The 20,238-nt window shown below is 43.2% G+C and overlaps 1 protein-coding gene across 6 annotated transcripts in view; it reads right to left on the bottom strand.

Annotated features, from left to right (window-relative positions):
* Window positions 1–20,238, bottom strand: part of Cdk5rap2 (CDK5 regulatory subunit associated protein 2) — a 182,551-nt gene that overhangs the window by 140,102 nt on the left and 22,211 nt on the right. For 5 of the 6 annotated variants that reach the window (XM_040757326.1, XM_013117133.3, XM_021230116.2 and 2 more), the window contains 3 exons: window positions 12,189–12,299; window positions 8,738–8,814; window positions 2,347–2,470 (listed from right to left, as the gene is read on the bottom strand). In XM_040757326.1, the coding sequence (XP_040613260.1) occupies window positions 2,347–2,470; window positions 8,738–8,814; window positions 12,189–12,299 (312 nt within the window). Of the gene's footprint in view, window positions 1–2,346; window positions 2,471–8,737; window positions 8,815–12,188; window positions 12,300–20,238 lie in introns of those variants that run through there. The other variant, XM_021230120.2, reaches the window with a different exon arrangement.

The following is a 20,238-nucleotide window of genomic DNA, read 5'->3' as shown; positions in this document are numbered from 1 at the left end:
ACCGCTGGCTGGGATCATAATGCAAGCATAAAGGTCAAATAGAACTGGGCTCAAAATGCAGCTCTCCTACTTACTTGCTGTGTGACTTTGGACAGTCATTTAATCTCTGAGCCCCAGGTTCTTATTCTAGAAAACAGGTTACCCACCATTCCATCAAAGAGCTGCTTCGAGACTGCCAATACCTGCTATCCCAGAAGCTAAAACCTGGCTTCTCTTCCCCTGTCCTTTCCCTTCTTAATACCTCCACTAACAATGTCTGTCTTGGAGGCTTGTCTGTCACTGCATATTTCTCAGACAGCAAACACAATGCCTGTTATTTGCTGAGTGCCTACTAAATGCCAGGCTCTGAGCAAGCTGTCTTATATCATATTTGTTCTTGACCTAACCCTGAAGTGTGTGGACTGAGACAGTTGGATGTAGAATGTTGCAGCCTAAAATGCAGCCAGATCACCTGAGATTTACCACCTGTGTGCCCTTGAGCAAATGACCTGACCACTCTGTGCCTGCTGTCCCGGTATATTTAAAAATAGAGACAGGCCAGGCGTTGGTGGCGCACGCCTTTAATCCCAGCACTCGGGAGGCAGAGGCAGGTGGATCTCTGTGAGTTCGAGGCCAGCCTGGTGTACAGTGCAAGTTCCAGGATAGCCTCCAAAACAATACAGAGAAACCTTGTCTCGGAAAAAAAAATAGAGACAGGATGGGAGAAATGGAAGTAATTAGCTCATGGGTTTCTTAGACAGCTAAGTGCACTTACATTCACACGAGGCTCAGCAGGGGGCCTCTCCCTGTGGTGAGTTCTCATAGCCTAGTGTATACCCTTGTTAAAGCAGTCAGTGCTACAAGCTGGGGCTTCCGTGCTCAATTCCCACAGGCAAATGCTTCACCCAATGGGATAAAAGCAGCACAGCAGAGCAGAAGCACTGGGACTCACAAGGTATTGCCTCAAGCGGTGACAACTTTCTCAAGTGTCTTGATTAAGGGTGTGGTTGCTTGTGTGGTTTGGATAAGAATGCCCTCCCTCCCAACACCCAAACACTGCAGGCTCACAGATTTGAATGCTAGATAACTAGGGAGTAATACTATTAGGAGATGTGGTTTTGTTGGATTTGGTGTGGTACCACTGGAGGAAATCTATTACTAGGGATGAACTTTGAGGTTTCAAATGCAAGCCAGGCCCAGTGTCTCTCTATCTTCCTGCTGCCTGCCACTCCAGATGTAGAACTCTCAGCTGCCTCTCCAGGACCATGTCTGCCTTTGTTCCGCTACGCTTCCTGCCATGATGATAATGGACTAAACCTCTGAACCGTAAGCCAGCCCCCATTAAATATTTTCCTTTATTAGAGTTATTATGCTCATGGTATCTTTTACAGCAGTAGAAACACTTAGATGGTGATGTATGCTGGTAATTACAATTTGGGAGGCTGAAACAGGAGGACTGCAAGTTTGAAGCCAGACTCACTACCTAACAGATCCTATCTCAAAAAATTAGCCCACCACAATACTAATTTATTAATATAGACTGATCATCCCAATCCAAATTCTGAAAGTCCCAAAATATAAAACTTTCTGATTATCAACATGTCAAAGGTAGAAACTATCACACCTGACCTCATGTGATGAGTTGTATTCAAAACACAAGCATGTTAAAATATTGCATAAAATTCCCTTCTGACTACATATATAATGCATATGTGAAAACAATGAGTTCCATGTTTAGTCTTGGAGCCCTTCTCCAACATATCACCTTAGTTGTGTACAAATGTTCAATCATGATAAGTCCAAATCTAAACCACTTCTGGTCAGTAAAAAGCTACTCAAACTCTGGAACTTAATACTAGCTTAAAACAGCAGAACACTTTCTATCGTCCTATTCAAAGGCAGTGTTCAGCCAGGAAGCACTTGACTCCCAACTGTAGTCACAGCAACCATATGACAGAATGAACAGCACAAGAAGCCGTGTGTGGGTCTCCTAGAAAAGTGTATCCACTCAGTTCTGATGAGATACTGGACAGAGGCTAGAGAGAGGACGAGCTAGCTGGCCATGCATCAGGCAATCTGAGTCCGGACTTGCTTAGGTCTAGATGGTCATTCCTGCAGTGGGCCTCAGCAACCACCTAGGCTAGTCAGTACTTCTCTCTGTACCTCAGTGTCCTCACAGGAAGGAACACAACAGTGTATGTTACATGTGTAAAGTGCCTACAATGAGGCTCAAACCCAGAAGATACTGGATAACAAGAGGGTGGCTGTGTTTCTACTGAAATGTGACATTCGGGGAGAAAGAACGCCACATGCCCTCCCCAGGACGACCTTCTGCAGGCTGAGGCCCCTTGGCAAGTCGACACTTACTTCTTCCAGAAGATGTATCCTTTGCATCAGGACATCCTCCACATGCTGTGCCTCCCTCCTGGCATCTTCTTTCATGCGCTGGGCTTGGGAACCGCCCCCTTCAGCGAGGCTCTCTACTGCTTTGCTGCAGAAGGCAAAGGGCACTCAGTACGGAACTTCACCAGCCCCAAAACACAGGGATATCTGCCAGTCATTTCCCGCATTTGCCCAAGCTAACTCAGAAACAGGGGAGGGGGGCAGTTATCCCACATGATATAATTAACATTTTAACACACAGCCTTTCAGGCTCTGTCTACTCAAACAGAACCACTTAGTGTATACTAGTGAACTAACTTGATCATCTACTATACAGACCACACCCTTTACAATAGTCAGTGAATATAAATCTGCATCATCATCTTAAAAGACGATATCATTATATGCAATACTCTATTAAGTCAATTCTCTATATTTCAAAGACCAAATTGTTTCTGATGTGACACATTTGACTGATGACGCCATGATCTGAGAAGAGGTGCCTGTACAAAGCAACTGTTCACTAAACATCAGGGCTGGGGTTTAATGGCTTCCGGGGACACACTCCTAGAAAGGGAATCTCAGAGCCTAAGGGTAAGTACACTTTAAAACCCTGGATAGCAACTGCCACATTTCCCACTAGTACTCTTACACCAGAGGTATAGGAAGGTGGCCTAGGAACCAATGCATTAAGAAGCAATGTGCAGGAAACACGTCTGTGAGGTTAAGGTTTGCAAGCTCCACCCTGCGCTAGCCTGAGGGCAGGCATCTTAAGTAAAGCAAGGTGGACTCAGCACAGGCTACAACTTTGGGTGTCAAGAGGGATGTGGATATAAGTATGCTGTACCTGGTGTTGTGATATTAAATGCCTGGGGCACTCAGCTGTAGCACCTTAGAATGTCCTCTCTGCGGGACAATCAGGCAGGCATGACACTAAAACCAGACACGGGCCATGACCAGTGAGGCACAAAGAAAGGCAGTGGTGGCTGCAGGGCCTGTGAGACTTCCGTCCTCACCGCATGAAAATGATGGCAGTCTCCACAAGGAAAGCTGAGGAAACAGCTCCACCTAAAGCTGGCTTCTCAGAAAAACGACAGCAGAAAACCAAACAAAACTCCTTGCCACTCAAGAGTATCTAAAATTCCCTACCCCAAAGCCACATAACCAGAGGCTCACACACTGGGCCACATGAAAATTCACCCAGAGCAGTGCCACCCAGAGGGCTGTGCTTGCAGACCAAGTCTCCCTCAGAGATCACCTGCAAATAAAGGCCTTATGTATTCCTAGTTTCCCCTTCAGCAAGGCTCCAGAAAGACATCATAATATCCCATTAATGGAATTCTGTGGAAATACTGAAAAGGAGGAACACCGGCTCGGGCCGGGCAGATCTGCTACTAAATTCTCGCTCTATCCCATCCCCAGAGTGGCTCTGGGTAAATCACCGAGCCTCGGTAAATTAGCTGTTACACCTCAGTCTCCTCATGTGAAAAATGAGACGATTACCTCTTGGAACTAATGGGCTACCATGCGGGGTCCTCAGCAGCCCTGCCTCAGCACTCTGCACGCTCCCTGCACCCCCACATCTTGCTGTGAGTCCTCCCCTGTGAGGCCAGGGCAGCACAAGCCCTGCCGCGCTGCTGAGAGGCCTCCTGCCACCCCTCTGCTGGATCCTGAGCTCAGAATAGATCAAGCCCTGGTCAGAACTGAGGCCAACATGCTCACTTCCTGATCACTGCCCTAAGTGTCCTCAGTCCCCATGCACTCGGCTCATTTCTGGGATCAGTGCTGTCTCCAACTCACAGTGACTCACAGTCATTTCTATCTCTCCTCAAGGGGCATTTCAGACAACAAAAAGAATTCCAGGCTGGCCTCGTCTTTCCCAAGCTGTAGACAGAGACGTTTACCTTTCTCTGTGTGTAAATGTGTGACATATGCACACATGTGGGTTAGCCGCATGTGTATGGAGGACACTGTCTTCTATTGTTTTCCACATTATTATTTTTTTAACAGGTTCTATCACTGAACCTGTAGCTCCTTATACATCAAGCCCCATCTCCCCCTCCCCACCCCCGCACCCCATCCTCAGCATCAGGGTTACAAACACCTTACCGAGATTTGATACAGCTGATGGGAACCTAAACTCAGGTTCCTGTGCTTGCACAACAAACTCTTAACCCACTCAGCATCTTTTCAGCTCCTATATAGATGTTTCTGGTACTGAATTCTTCTACCTGGGCGCTCATAGACGTGTTAGGCCTGGGGCTTTGCAGAGGCCCCTGTTTGGCCCCTTCCCTCTACTGCATTCTGGTCTCCATCCCATCAGCCCAGATCTAATCTTGCCATTTCACAGCCTGAATCACATACACTGTCAAGAGGCTGTATAATTTTTAACAACTACTAGCATTATTCAGTTTGTTTGTGTTTTAGTTATACCAATAAAATATATTCACAATAATAAATGTTCCAGAATTTCATTCATCATCTTTGTATTTTACAGTTACTGTAGCAATAAAATTTATACTCAGCAGTATGGTGCAATTTTCCTCTGCTAATGGAATTACTATTTTTTGTTTGTGTTTTAAAGCTACAGAGATAAAATTTGCTCCCAACAATATGACTGCTTTTGTTTTTAATGTTCCCTTATTGTAACTGATACACAGAACAATGAAAACCAGCATACAAATATGTTTACTTCACATCAAGGCAGAGTGAGTTCAGGAGCAGCACAGGCACCAACTTAGTACAATTCTCCTCTGGGTCTCAACTTTCCTTCACTCAAATGGGAACACTGGCAGCCTCATACAATTGTCAAGCACTGCACATACAGGTTTGGACAAGGAGAATCAAGACCAGTCTTAGTTCTCTCTCTCTACCATGGTTTTTTTCTTATGTGCAGAATCAGGCAGCCTATCGGACCTACGTGATGTACATCAGCTCTCCAAACGCTGTGAAAGAACCTTCCACAAACACCCCCTCATTACTACTTTTAACCTTCAGTATTTCCTCCAACCCCTTCCCTGACCAAATCTCAACTCAGAAAAAGAGGGCTGTCAGTATTACATTAACAAAACTCTATCAACATCTACTACAGACAAACTGCTGGATTCTGGATAGTTAGTAGCAAAAGGGAAAGGCCCATCAGCAGACATGAGGAGACACTAAAAGGCTTCTTAGAAATACTGTGCACACACTAAGTCCACACATGAAGATTAAAAAAGTGACACTTGACCTCTAACCCAATTTCTAAGCCACGGCCCTTCTCTTTACTAGGCCTGATTCCCTCTTCTATAAAATGAGGGTACACCTTGAGAATTGTCTGAATAATGATATGTGTAGGTGTGAAAGTATTTTAGACACAGAAAAAGAGCTACCTACGTGGGATGGACATCATATGATGGAGAAGTGTAGTGGCATCTTGCCTGTGAACCTGTAACATGGTTTCAGGTGCGGACATGACCCATTTAAGGTAAAGGAGCTAGGCATGGAAGCCCCTTGGGTTTTGGAGAGCATCAGAGAGGCAGGGTCTGCATCCTTCGAGCAGAGACACTGCAGCAGTTACTTACTGTTACCCCAATAAAGCATCTACTCATCATTTATCTTGGACCTGGAGAACTCATTTGAAATTCAGCTTCAGAGAAGTCTATGGAAGAGGCCACCACAACCTAAAAGAAGCTACAAGGACCCCTGAGTCTTATAAAACAAGGAAAGGATGGGAAAGTACTGGGCTGGGAGGGCTAAGAAGGGAAGTCGTCTGCTCAGAAGAAGCTAGAGAAGCAAGAGTAAGAAGAGCTATGGGACCTCTAGGACATGCTTGGGAAAGAGGTGATAGAGAGGAAGTTGAAATTATTAAGTCAATGTCAGCATCCATCAATAGAGCTCATGACCTTAACCCCAGAGAGCCTCTCCTTGTGTAGAGGTTTGAATAAGAATAAACGTCCCTCATAGGCTCATGTATTTAAACACTTGGTCCCCTGTTGGTGGCACTGTTTGGGAAAGTTATAGAACCTTGCTGGAAGAAGAATGCCACTTGGGGTAGACTTTGAGGTTTTGCAAAATGGAAATAATTTCTGTTTGGTTTTTTCTGTTTGTGGGGGAAAAAATGTGATCAGCCAGCTTCCTGCTCCTGCCACACCTTCCCTGTTATGGTGAATGCTATCCCTCTGGAACTATCAGCTAAAATACACCTCTTCTCGCCCCACACCACTTTTGCCAAGTTATTTTATCCCATCAACAGTGACTAATACACCCAACGTCTCCCTTGTCACCGTCACCAAGGCCTGCGCGTGGACTGCGCTTCCTAAGGGTTTTCCCATTGCCTAGCATCCACGTCAGCACTCAGCTCTCACCTCACCCACCCATCTGGTTTCCTAACTGGTCTCCCAGCATCCTCACATTACCTCTTTCACCCAAAATTCAGAATGGCCTTCCCAAACAGCAAACTCCATATAGTGTTTTACTTATCTAACCTTAGAACGAAGACCAATATCTCTAGTGCGCTATTCTCCTCAGATTTGCCATAGCCTCTTCCTTGACACAGCTCCATCCACTCACCTGTCTAATCCTACTGACCTGCATTCTTCCTGTCAAATGTCACCTCTGCAGGCATACCTTCCCTCTATTTCACTATGCCTACATGTCTATATGACTACTGTCCTAGATATAAACTCTCACAGTTCCTTTCTTCTCTTTTCAGTTCTTCTCCCAACCTGTAGCTGTCATACATTTGCTAACGTAAATATCTCATCACCATCATTCCCAGAAGAATGCAAGTCTCGTGTAGCTGTTTGGATTACCATTATATTACCAGCAGCCTCATACAGTGACACACAACTGACATTCGCTAAGTATTTTCTGAATATGTTAACAAAACTGGTCAGATCACAAGGGCCTTGAATACAAAGGCTGGCAGAGAAGTATACAAGCACACAGAACTCCCCATCCTCAAGGATAGCACTGAGGAATGTGCAAGAGCCGTTGTGAGCTGTGATTCCAATGTATATGTGATTTGCCAAAAACAAGTACTACTATCCCAGATTTGCAACATTGAGGCAATGAGTTTTAAGGCAAACTCACATAATGATCGTGGGCCTGGTACAGAGGACTTACTTCAGTACTCAAACAATGAAGATCTCTTAGCCTGGGTATATCTCTTAATTTATTCACTCATACTCGGGAGGCAGAGGCAGGCGGATCTCTGTGAGTTCGAGGCCAGGCTGGACCGACAGCCTCCAAAACAATACAGAGAAACCCTGCCTCAAAAAACCAAAAAAGAGTCATTAAAAAAAATGTATTCACTCATTCAGTGGCACTCAGAGAAGTCTGGGCTTAGGAGTCCCTGGATGGGCCCCAAGCCACAACAGCCAACTTGCAGCCAACAGAGGCAGTTGCAGCCCAGCTGGGAACGCTGCAAGCATGTTGTACAAACACTTCCAAGCAGCCCTTGTGGACCACTGGGAAAAACATTCCACAGTTCTGGGGCAAAACTGAGCACACTTTGGTATCCTCACTTGTCACACATGCCATCACCACACCTCCACAACGCTCCACCTGCACATAACACTTTTCAGGGTAGCCTATGGCTATGGGAGGTTGGGGCATGAGTCAGTGTCTCTGGTCTCTGCACATCTGCAATGTATGACGCCAGTAATTTTGCGATACACACTGATGGACAGAGGAGGAGCCAACAGGTCTACAGGTTGTCACTCAATAAAAATTTGAATGAACTAATGAGAAGGATATAGTTTTCTAATTTGTAAGCATTACAGTCCCTTTAAGTAAAATATCATAAGAGTCCCTAGTACACACACAACAGGCTTAAAACAAGTTACAGGCTGAATCCCTCCCTCTGTCTCCCAGCCACACCCATAAGAACCCCTTCTATTCCCAGGCATTTTCATCAGTGAAAGCAAATGAACTCCCAAAGCATAACACAAATGACCTGACTCTCATCAGCACTGCTAGGGAAAGAAGCTAGACACAAAAGAGGACCTACCGCATAATTCCATTTACAGAAAGTTCAAAACCAGGCAGAACTAAGCAACTGTGTTGAGGAGAGTGGGTGTCTTGGGAAAAGGGGGATGCTCTGAAAACATGGAGGGAAGGGGGCTTTCTGGAAACCTGGTGATGTTTCCTTTCAGGCTCAGCTGGGGGTTCCACATACATGCTTGCTTCATGAAAATCATCACGCTGTGCCCTTAAGTCCTGTACATCTTCCTAGAAGTACATTTTACTCTAAAAACAGCTGACAGACAAATAAAATCTACAAGCCCCTTGGAGCCCTCAGTCAGAAAACAAGCGGCTTAGAAAAGCTATGCTTCACTACCCAACACACACCCGTGGACCCGATGGCCGAGCTGTTGGGGTGACAGGTACTCACGAGGCTTTGACGAGCAACTGATCTCTCTCCTGGAGCTCCCGCTTCAGACTCTCCACTTCCACCTTGAGTTCAATGTTCTTCCAGAGGCGATGAGGTAATAAAAGACACAGTATAAGGTGCAGGGGTAGCAAGCATTGATGGTGGGCAAACTATTCTGGCCTGGACTAACTATGCCACAGTTGTAACAGCAGATGTTAGACTCAAAACCCTCATTAGCCCTGAGGCACAGAAAAAGGGAATTATTAAGTACTGGTGGTCTCAAAAGAAAGCCCTGGATTCCTTAAGACTTGGAACAATTATGTAAATGTTCCAAGTGTCTAACAGCCAGAGCATTCAAATATCTAGGCATAAATGTCATACAAGTGAGGCTGATTTAAAAATTGTTTGCCCTCCGCATAGCAAATTTACAGTTTGCTTTTCCCATTCGAAAGCAATTACTTCTAGTTGTTTACAATCACGCATGTGGTTGTTGCAGCAGGAACGTGCTACAGATTTAAAAACAAAAATAAAATAAAACTTGTGAATGGATAAATGGGAAGCCGCAGCCTGGCCTGTCTTGTTTCCGTGTGAGATTTCAGGACACTCACAAAAAGCCACAGTTTATACAGGGAGCTGTCTCTAAGGGATATCACGGTATCATCAACCGTTTTTCCCTTGGGGGACTGTAACAAAGGAAGCCTCACAAGGCCTTGGACTCACCACCCACTCAGGTGAGAACAGAGACAGAAATTTTGGCAGGTGGCAGCCAGTGGGAGGCAGCAAAGTAATGGTGCCCTTCTGATTTAGCCACAAATGCAGTCAGGACAGAATGCACAAAGAATTCATGTCGTGGAGACTTGGATACAGCATGCAGAGGACTGAAAGCAAACCAAGATTTCTCTGAATTCTCACTCTTATTTTTTTTAATAATTCATGCTGATTTTACATTTTTCTGCCATATTTGTATTTTGTTTTTGTTTTTATTTTTTTATTTTTTTGAGACAGGGTTTCTCTGTGTAGCTTTGGAGCCTATCCTGGCAATCGCTCTGTAGACCAAGCTGGCCTCAAACTCAAAAGAGATCAGCCTGCCTCTGCCTCTCAAGTGCTAGGATTAAAGTCGTGTGCCACCAGTGCCTGGCCATATTTGTATTTTTTAAATAATATTTTCATAAAATTTACAATCCAAAGGAAATGCCTCCCTCCTTCCTGTCAAGTGGCCCTGGGGAGAGGAGCATGCCCAGTCAAGAGTGCAGCCCACACTGAAGAACATGGCCCTTTCACAGGAAGAGATGACAGCAAGTCAGTGGACACCCATGTATTTACGTCACAGATACCTGAGTGCTCGTGGCAGGTGTACACTTAAGACAGTGAAGTCAACATGACAGACCTAGTCTCTGACTTCATGAGAATAAAGCAGCCAGTCCTTAGAGACACGTGCAAGGGATAAGAACAGAGCTGTGACTGTCAGATCCCACAACTGTCAAGAGAGAACCACGGCATCTACATGACCCAAGGACTGAGAACCAATAAGCACTGAGAGAAGTCTCTGCTGCTCTCTTCGCTGTCAGACAGGAACTCAGTAAGTCCGTCTATGAGGCAGAATTTTTCTGTAGAATAAATGTTCCTTTACATCAACAGACAAGAGCCTGAGTGGCAGTGCGCAATGTGTTCGTGTGTGCTTCTGTGAGAAACACCCTCCAAGCCTTGGGTTTCTCCACCAGCTCCCACAAGGCAGAGCAGGAGTAGGAGCTGACAGAGTATGACCCAATGTCTAGCTAGCATGCTTATGTTCCCCATGTACAGTATCTCAAGTTCTAAATGTGTGTGTAAGATGATAGCCATTTCCAAACCAAGAGTCAGAATGCCTTCAAAGAACAAAATGGACTATTATAAAGCTATAAAAGAAAGACTGAAACAGTTCTGAAACTACTAGTGGGAAAGACAGCCAAGAAATCATTAAATGAAAACTGCAAAATGCAGAGCAGAACATGCTGGTACTTATGCAAAAGGGAGTTACACACAGAAATTTGTATACATTTCTACACAAAACTCCTCTGCACAGGACATCAATAATACTGGTTAGATCCAGTAACCCAAGGATCAGAGCAGAACATCTTTTTAGGACATACGTTTTATGTTTTGTTAAATTCTGAACCTGAACCATACACACCTACACAAAAGCTTGTTGAGAGAGACGATTAAACCAGGCCATGCAGTCAGTGAAAAGAAGCCAGCAGAACACTGAAACAGACAGGTCAGGCTCAAACCCCATTTTGTATCACCATGTCAGTAGGCAAGTTTCAGCCTCTGTTTCCTCACTGCAAGACCAGGATAATCTCCACTGTCTGGGACTGTCTTGAGAATCACAGTAAAATGACCAATGTGTAAGAGCCCCCAAAGAGCAGAGGACCCAGTGGGGAGCAGACAGTTTGACATCCTGCTACCTGAAATCCTGAGATGCTTGGCCACAGTACACAGTGTGCTCTTACTATTGGTTCCCCTTGAGACTCTGCATCCCCACTGTGTCCAGAAAGGGGCCATCCTCTTGGTCTTTCCACCATAAAACTGTAGGAAGAAACTGTGCCTTCAGGGACAAGGGAGTTTTTCAGCTCCTGAAAGGGCTTAGAAAGGCAGTAAAATTCTTCAAGAAAGCCTATATAGTTCACAACTCCCACCTGGCCTGCCACCGGGAGCTCCTTTCCTGCCTTTCACAAGTTTCCACCAGCACAAACTTCAGAGACAAGAAGATGGAATAATTCCTAGGCCAGAGGCTAATCTACCAGCGAAAGTTAGGTAATAGGCACCTATGCACTGTTTGGACTCCTGGCATCTCTAGAAAACCAAATTCTACTTGCAACAAAGTTTGTTTACAGACACAGACCTGCAGGTTAGGGAAGAGATTTTTCCTGACCTTCCTATGCAAGCACACAGACAATCTGACCAGCCTGGCTCTGGCTCTGGGCAGCCAGAATCTCTAAGCCAGTGAAGGTGACCGCTCAGCATTGGCTGCTTCCTGGAGCCATTCATCCCATTTGCACTTACCGCCCCATTTGCCCCTGTCACCCTGGTTTCATTCAAATAGCCCCAGGGCTATCACCTCACAGGGGAAGCAAGCCCAGACAGAGGGGTGACTGGCTAAAAGTCACCCACTCTACCAGTCGGTAACACCACCATTCAATTACAAAGCTATTCTACTGCTCCACAGCCTGTTTCAAAATAATAAATAATTGTAAAAAGACAACTGAGACTAAGACTGGGAGCCAGAAATCTGATGTCAAAAAGATTAAAAGACTTCCTTAAGATCATACATCTCACTTTATTGAGGGCTATCCTAGCATCGTGTTGTTCCCCAAAATCAATTCAAATTAAATGACAACAGCTGTTCACACTAAGAACAAATACCAGTCAAATGTCTTCTGGGAAAAACTATGAGCAAAGACACAAGGGACAGCAGCCAAAAGAGGCTACTCACAGTCTTGTAGATGTGCTCGGTGGGGCCAGCAAACTCCTGCTGCATCCTCTCTTCAAGGAAGTAGATGCGGAGCTTTAGGTTGAAGTTCTCCTTCTTCAGCTCAGTGATTTGCTGCAAAGCAAACACGGGACAGTCACTTGGGGTGCAGTAGCTGGGCCACACGCCAGAGCTGCCCCTGTTTGCAATGATACCAACCCAGTGGGGCAGATGGTTCCCATTGGCCACAAGAAAGACAACCTGAGCGTCACAATGAGTACCGATGGGAATACACAAGTGAAAAAGAATGCATGACTCCCTATCAGTGGGAGAAGAGGGAAAGGAGGAGACCGGGACATGGGAATGAGATAGTGGGATAGGATTAGGTGGGAGGGAAGAGGAAGAAAGAGAGAAATGAAGAGGAAAAGGAAACACAGAACAATACGAGCCACTGGTACATAACTTTTACAGTAATAATGACTTAGATAAGAACCACCAACACTTTAAATGACAGCAGAGGCCAGATCAAAGAGCAGCACATTCATGCTCCATGGGTCCCCCACAGATGCCTTACTAGTTACAAAAAGAAGAGGGGCTTTCATAATCTGGAAATCTTACAAATACCAACTCAATCAAGAAGATTATTAGGACTGATGGGTCAAAGTCATGCCATGGGCCTCCTGAAGTAAATCACTAGGAGCAAAAAATACATCTAAAACACTCCAGTCTGCAGTCATTAATCCCAATTTCATCAAGGAGTAGGAATAATCTAAATTGAAGGACTGTGTAAAACAATAGAACTGAATTCTTCAAAAACCCTAATAATAATCTAGTAAAAATGATAGAGAGGCCTTCTAAACGAACTGAGGTTACAGAAGCAAGACAGGTAAGGACAATGGAAGACCACACACATACACACACACACACACACACACACACACACACACACACACACACACACACACACACACATCAATTATACGGTGACATGACTAGGGAACCAGAGAACACGACAGGTAAGCACGATGGAAGACCTCACACGTACACATATATATTACATATAGTGACATGACTAGGGAACCAGAGAACACGACAGGTAAGCACGATGGAAGACCTCACACGTACACATATATATTACATACAGTGACATGCCTACGGAACCAGAGAACACGACAGGTAAGCACGATGGAAGACCTCACATGTACACATATATATTACATATAGTGACATGACTAGGGAACCAGAGAACAACTTTATATTAGGTTGTAACATTATGATTTTCTAGGAAAGTATCCTAACAGGACAACTCATGCCAAAATACTGTTTGGTGGTATCTGCAGCTAAGAAAGAGTTCTGGAAAAGAAAAAGGAAGATACATCAAATGTAGGACATTAACTGATGAATCTACAATGATCTACAACTTTCCCATGAGTTTAAAATTGGTCAAAATAAGGGATTTGAGCTAATACACAAAGTGATATTTCCTGCAACTCAATTGTGTAAACAAACACTGACCTAGATAACTTCACATGTAGAGCCTCAACTTTTAAGCTACACTGTGGAGGTACTACCCCCATTGTACAGAAGATCAAGGACCATACCAATAGCACAATAGCTAGGCTCCTATCCTGCTGGGACTCCAGCAACCTGATCTGCCAAGTCACCTCACTGACTATGGGAAACAGCTGACAGTTCGATTCTTTGATCCAGCATTCTGAGCAGGCTAACAAAAAGACTACATGTTTCACATCTTTTTTTTTGGTTTTTCGAGACAGGGTTTCTCTGTGGCTTTGGAGGCTGTCCTGGAACTCGCTCTGTAGACCAGGCTGGTCTCGAACTACAGAGATCCGACTGCCTCTGCCTCCCGAGTGCTGGGATTAAAGGCGTGCGCCACCAACGCCCGGCTAAGACTACATGTTTCAAAGTCCTCCAATCATCCCCTCATTCTGCTTCTTTGCTTCATGCTTTAAATCTCGGCCTGGGGTGGGGGGAGTCCTCTCCTCAGAACTGTGGTCAGGAGTGATGGAAGCACAGGTAGAAAAGGATTTGAAATGAATCTAGAATGATGACAGATACCTACTAGGGAGGAAAAGTGGGTGGCATCTGGGAACATCAATGAAGGACTCTTCTGGGGTGCAAAAGAAATAGTGTTTCTTATCATCCATTGATGATGGCTTTGGCATCTTTTTTGTTAATTCATTGAACTATTCACACATGTATACCATGCATCTTATGTACCTTCAAGAGTTTTAAATATATGTATCTTAAAGACCTTTAAAGAGTTCTTAAAGTTGAATAGCACATGGTTAACTTAACTTACTATAGTCAACAGTCTATGGTTAAATAAATCATGGTATGTCCACTCAATGGAGTATTACAAAGACATAACAAAGAAAGAACAGTTTGTGTACTTATCTCCAGATGTATTGTTAAATAGAAATGCTATGACTACAACATTATATAGACTACTGTTTACATAAAAGAGGAGACATAAAATGGGAAAAGGAGAGATGATGAAAGATTACAACATTCCAGTTAGACTCTGAGCCTGTTTCTTTATCTCTAACATAAGAACAGTAAAATCAATCTCCTGTGTTTCTGTGAGAAAAAATAAAGACATCTAATTATATAAATATGTGGAACCTGGGTCAGACATGGTGGTATACACTTGTAATCCCATCATTCATAAGGTGACTCAAGAACGATGGTAAAGTTGGACAGCCTGAGCAACATAGTGACACTGTCTCAAGCCACTTCCACAAAAAATGGAAAGCTTTGTGCATCGAAATGAATAAATCAGAAAAAGTATCAGCACAGAAACAGATGTTATAAAAGTGAACCAAACAGAAATTGTAAAAATGGAAACCAGAAAAGCCAAAATTACAACAACTAAATAGACTTAAAACAGAGACAATACCAATTTCAAATAAAAATCCAACAGGAAAGAAGAGGCAAAAGAAAACTTGAAAATCTTTAATACAGCCTGTGAGACAATATCTAAAACTCTCTGAAATATTAAAAGATAAATAAGAAAAAGAGTATGTTTCAGAAAAAAATTTAAAAACCCAAAGAAATAATTTAAAACTTTCTACTTGGAAAATGGCTTAGGAACTCACACCTACCTAGGCTGTGGTGTACACTAGAGACAAAAACAAAGCTTGAAAGCCTTAGAAAATTGACATATTAAATGATGGGGTGGGGGGGCGGGACGGGACAGTGATTCAAAAGCCAGCAGATTTTTACAGCTAGAGGGGCCAGGGACATGGAAAACATTACAGGCTGAAGGAAACCATCATGCAAAACTCTACATCCAGGAACAACACTTAAGAATGAAGATAAAACAAGGCACTCTCAAAGGTAGGAAAACAGACTCATTAGCAACAGACCTGCTCTAAAGGAAATGACAGAGGAAGTTCTTCAGATTGAAAGGAAGTGATACCAAAGGAAGTGTGGAACCTTGGAAGTGGAAGGAAAAGAGATGTAAGTTGTTAATATCTACATATTCAGTCACAGAGTCTGTTCAAACAAAAAGCCCAGACTCTTTAAAACAAATGTGACAGCTGAAGTAAAACCATAACATAGTCTGGGAAGAGGTGTCAAAGTATGTTAATATAATACGTTTGGGATAAAGACAATGGAAACATTTTCACATCTTACTTATGGGGAAATGAGAGAAGAGAGAGGAGAATCAAAGGGCAATGGAGGGAGAGAGGACAATGGAAAAGAAGATGGGGAAGGAAGGAGGGAGGAGGGAGGAGGGAGGAGTCACCTCAAAAGCAGTCTGTAGGACAGTAACTACAGGATCTCCATGACCTGGAGTGGCCTCAGTTTGATTTTTTTTTTTTAATTTTCATTAGGGAGGCTACTGGGGGCTCAGTATGGAGAGACTAGGAGGTGAGCAGAATTGGGGTGCATGATGTGAAATTCCCAAAGATTCAATAAAGAAATTATGTTAAATATTAAAAAGGAGGGATAACAGAGAAAACTGTTTTTTCAAATTACCAATGAAACTAACAAATCTCTAATAATAGCATCAGAGAAGAAATAAAACAAAAAAGCATGTATGAGACCCCAGATTTAATTCCCAGTCTTCAAAGAAAACAAAAGATTAGGATGAACTAGGGCGAATCAACACAGATTTCCACATGGATTAAAAGGATAACATGCACAATTCTCTGTCCAGATATCAGATAATACAACAACTCACCATAGGAAAATGCCATCTAAACAATGATGTACCTATCTTCAAAACTGAATTCATACTTAAAGCCTTATAGGGACTGAGGATGTAAGTCAGTTGGTAGAATGTTTGCCTAGCCTATTTGAAACCCTGGGTCCCATCTCCAACACCACAAACCAGACATGGTGGTATAGGACGTAATGCCAGTCTTAGAAGGCTGAGGCAGGAAAACCAGGTTCTGGACAGCCTTGGGCTATATGACATTGTACCTCAAGAAAGGAAGGAGGGAGGGGAGAGGAAGGGATGGAGAAGGGAAGGAGGGAGAGAAGGGAAGGAGGGAGGGAGGGAGGGAAGGAAGGAAGGAGGGAAGGAGGGAGGGAAGGAGAAGGGAGGGAGGGAGGGAGGGAGGGAGGGAGGGAGGGAGGGAGGGAGGGAGGGAGGGAGGAAAATACACGTTAATGATTTCAGTAACAATTTCTATTAAATACTGAAATGATATGCAATGTCAACAATGCCCGTTCTTTTCAGTTTCTTCCAGAAATGGCAGGTAATGGGTCTTTCCCATCTAGCTTTATGAGGACAACCTACTCTACCAAAAGCAGACAGAAACATTCCAGGAAAACTACAGATTAAATCCTCCATGAGAATAAACACAAAACCTTTGGCTGAAGCTAGGAAATTGAATAAACAGATTACTACATCATTAAATCGAGCCCAGCAATGCAAGGGTAATTCTCTGTTCCTCAGTTGGTCCACATAAGCTGCCATGCTAACAAACCTAAGAGTCAAAAAGAATATCATCATATCAACACATGCAGAAAAAGCATTTTACAAGTCCAACTCCCACTTGGAACTGGGAAGGACTTGGCCAAGCAGGAATTAGAAACTTCATTAATGTGCTAAACATAACTACAATGTGTGTGTATATAACACATTATATATATGGAAGAAAAACTGAATGCTATTACCTTAATTTCAGGAATAAATAAAAAATGCCTACTCTCAGAATTACTATTCAACACTGTATTTAAAGTCATGGACAGTATAATAAGGCACACTTGGGCACACATGCATGCGTGCACACATGCACACGCACGCGCATACACACACACACACACACACACACACACACACACACACAAAGTTTAAGGCAGTCACATTAGAAAGAGGCCTAAAGAATCTACAAAAAGTTTCTAGTACCTAAAAGTAATTTTAGCAAGGTCAGCATCCATTGTATTCAGTAGAGTGACCATAAACTGAACGTTTTAAGCAGCAATGTCAATGGCTCCAAGAGTGAAACCCTTCACTATAAAGTCTAATGAGACATCCAACTGTGTATTTAAAACACAAAACATTGATGACACCCCTACAACCAATCTAAGTGAAGATTCTTAACAAATTCCTGGATTAGAAGACTCTGCTTAACAAAGTATTCATTCTCTTGAAATTTGCTTAAGGATTTAACACAAATCCAATTAAAATACTAGCAGGGTTTTTGTAAACACAGGCAAGCTGATTATAAAGTTTACTTGAAACAGTGAAGAGCCGGATGAGTTGAAACCATCTTGAAGGAGGAGAATGTAATGTGAAGGTGGGAAATACTGAAATAAGCCCTTCCAAAAGTGGCCAGGAAGCTCTGTCATGTGAGGGGTAGCAATCAAAGAAGAAAGCAAGCTAGGAGCTGGTTCAGGATGAGGGTGTCTACCATAAGGCTGAGAACCTGTCTGATCCTTAGAACCCACCCAGTTGAAGGGAAAAACCTTCAAGTTGTCCTCTGAACTTCACATTGTTATGGTAGAGGTTCCACCCAAGCCCCCTCCCCCATCTGCCTCCAAACACTGCTGCATCTGAGAAAGCCCACCAAATGAGGACTCCTAACCCAGAGGTGCTCAAGACCACTCCCACAGGGTATTTTAACTGCCCCCAGATCTCCCTTTCCTGTCTCCTCTCTGGGGCTGGGAGGCCATCCAGGAGCACTGTATCCATTAAATGTGGGCTTTTTCTAATTCGGCTTGATTTGGTCTGATTTAGATTGCTGCTGGAGAAGTTTATCAGGGTGTAAACTTTTTATACACATGCACTGTGGTGCACACTGCCCATACACACACAACAAACAAATAAAGAGATGCACTGAAAGGAGAAAGGATAGTCTTCCTTTCAACAAAAGGTATTGGAACTAGATACCCTCTTATGAAAAAACTCACCTTGATCTTAAACAGAGATGATCTAAATTAACTCACAGATCTAAATGTAACACGTAAAATAATATAATTTTTTTTACAAAAAGACATGTAAAAGAAAATTGTTGGGCTCTAGAATAAGGCAAACAGTTCTTTAGACATAACACAAAAGGCATGATCCATAACAAAAAAAAATCAATAAATTGGGCTTCATGAAAATTTAATGCTTGCTCTGAAAAACAGTGTTAAGAGAATGAAAAGACAAGCTGCACTCTGGGAGAAAATATTTGCATATCACATTTCTACATAGGAATTATATCCAGAATGCATAATAGCTGTCCAAATATAACTGTAAGAAAACAACCAAAAGCCTTATTTTTCTTGGAGGAAAAACAGGCAAAAGACTTGCACAGAAAGTTCACAGCAGAAGATATGCAGATGGTAAACAGGCACAAAAAACATTTCGACATCCTTAGCTTTCAGGGAAACATAAAACTATAATGAGAAGCACATCTATTGTAAGGGCTAAAACTATCTTTAACTGACGACAGCAAATGCAAAAGGAAATGAGAAGCAAGCAGAATTCTCACTCTGTGGGATGCAAAATGGAACAGCCACACCAGGTAACACTTTAGCAGTTTCTGACCAAAGCCTACACCTACCAATGACTCTGCCATTTCACTCCTACTTGTTCTAAAGAAATGAAAACCTTTGCTCACACAGAAACCTGAACACAAAGGGTTACTGCAGCTTTATTTTTAAACATCTAAAGCTGGGAATGAGTCAAAAGTCCTTCAAAACCCCAGTGGACAGTTACACCAATACTCTGAAAGAGCATCAGCAGCTGTGGTATGCAGAACATGGATGGATTTCAAGGACTTGCCACTAAAAAGAAGCCTGTCCCAAACATTACATTAATACATGCTTTGTGTATGTGATATTCCAGGAAAGGGAAAATTATAGGGATGGAGAAAACAGAGCACCAGTTGTCAGATGCCAGAGGTTTGTGGCAGAGAGGTTTGACCACAAAGAGGCAGAGGCAACACAAGGGAACTTTTGTTACTATGGAACTGTTGTACACACTGATTGTGATGACGGTTACAAAAGCCTACAACTGTGTACTTACACACACATACACACACAAACAGAAAAAAAAACTATCATCATATATAATCTTAGTTACTATTATAGGAACACACGTCAACATTCATCCAATACATAAAACTGGTAAAATGTATTGTATATAACTTATATTTCAATGAAACTGAGTAAGATAGACCTAGTCTACAGAGTGAGTTCCAGGACAGCCAGAAAAATAATTATTGTAAGAAAGGCATTGAGAGAGAGAGAGAGAGAGAAAGAGAGAGAGAGAGAGAGAGAGAGAGAGAAAGAGGGAGAGGGAGAGGGAGAGGGAGAGGGGGAGAGAGGGAGAGGGAGAGAGGGAGAGAGGGAGAGAGGGAGAGAGGGAGAGAGGGAGAGAGGGAGAGAGGGAGAGAGGGAGAGAGGGAGAGAGGGAGAGAGGGAGAGAGGGAGAGAGGGAGGGAGGGAGACGGACAATTAACATAAGGCAACTAAAATATGGTTAAAACAAGAATAGCCACACTTGGATTCTAGCACATCTTCATATGTACATTCTTTTGCAGCAATTTAAAAATAACAAATGTCATGTGCTATTCTGTTTTTAATGGTTTATTTATGTGTGTAGTGTGTCTAT

This window comes from Mesocricetus auratus, unplaced genomic scaffold, assembly GCF_017639785.1.
Source record: "Mesocricetus auratus isolate SY011 unplaced genomic scaffold, BCM_Maur_2.0 Super-Scaffold_100014, whole genome shotgun sequence".
Classification (NCBI taxonomy): Eukaryota; Metazoa; Chordata; class Mammalia; order Rodentia; family Cricetidae; genus Mesocricetus; species Mesocricetus auratus.
Note: the sequence above shows the minus strand (reverse complement) of the source record. Positions and strands in the feature narration are given on the sequence as shown.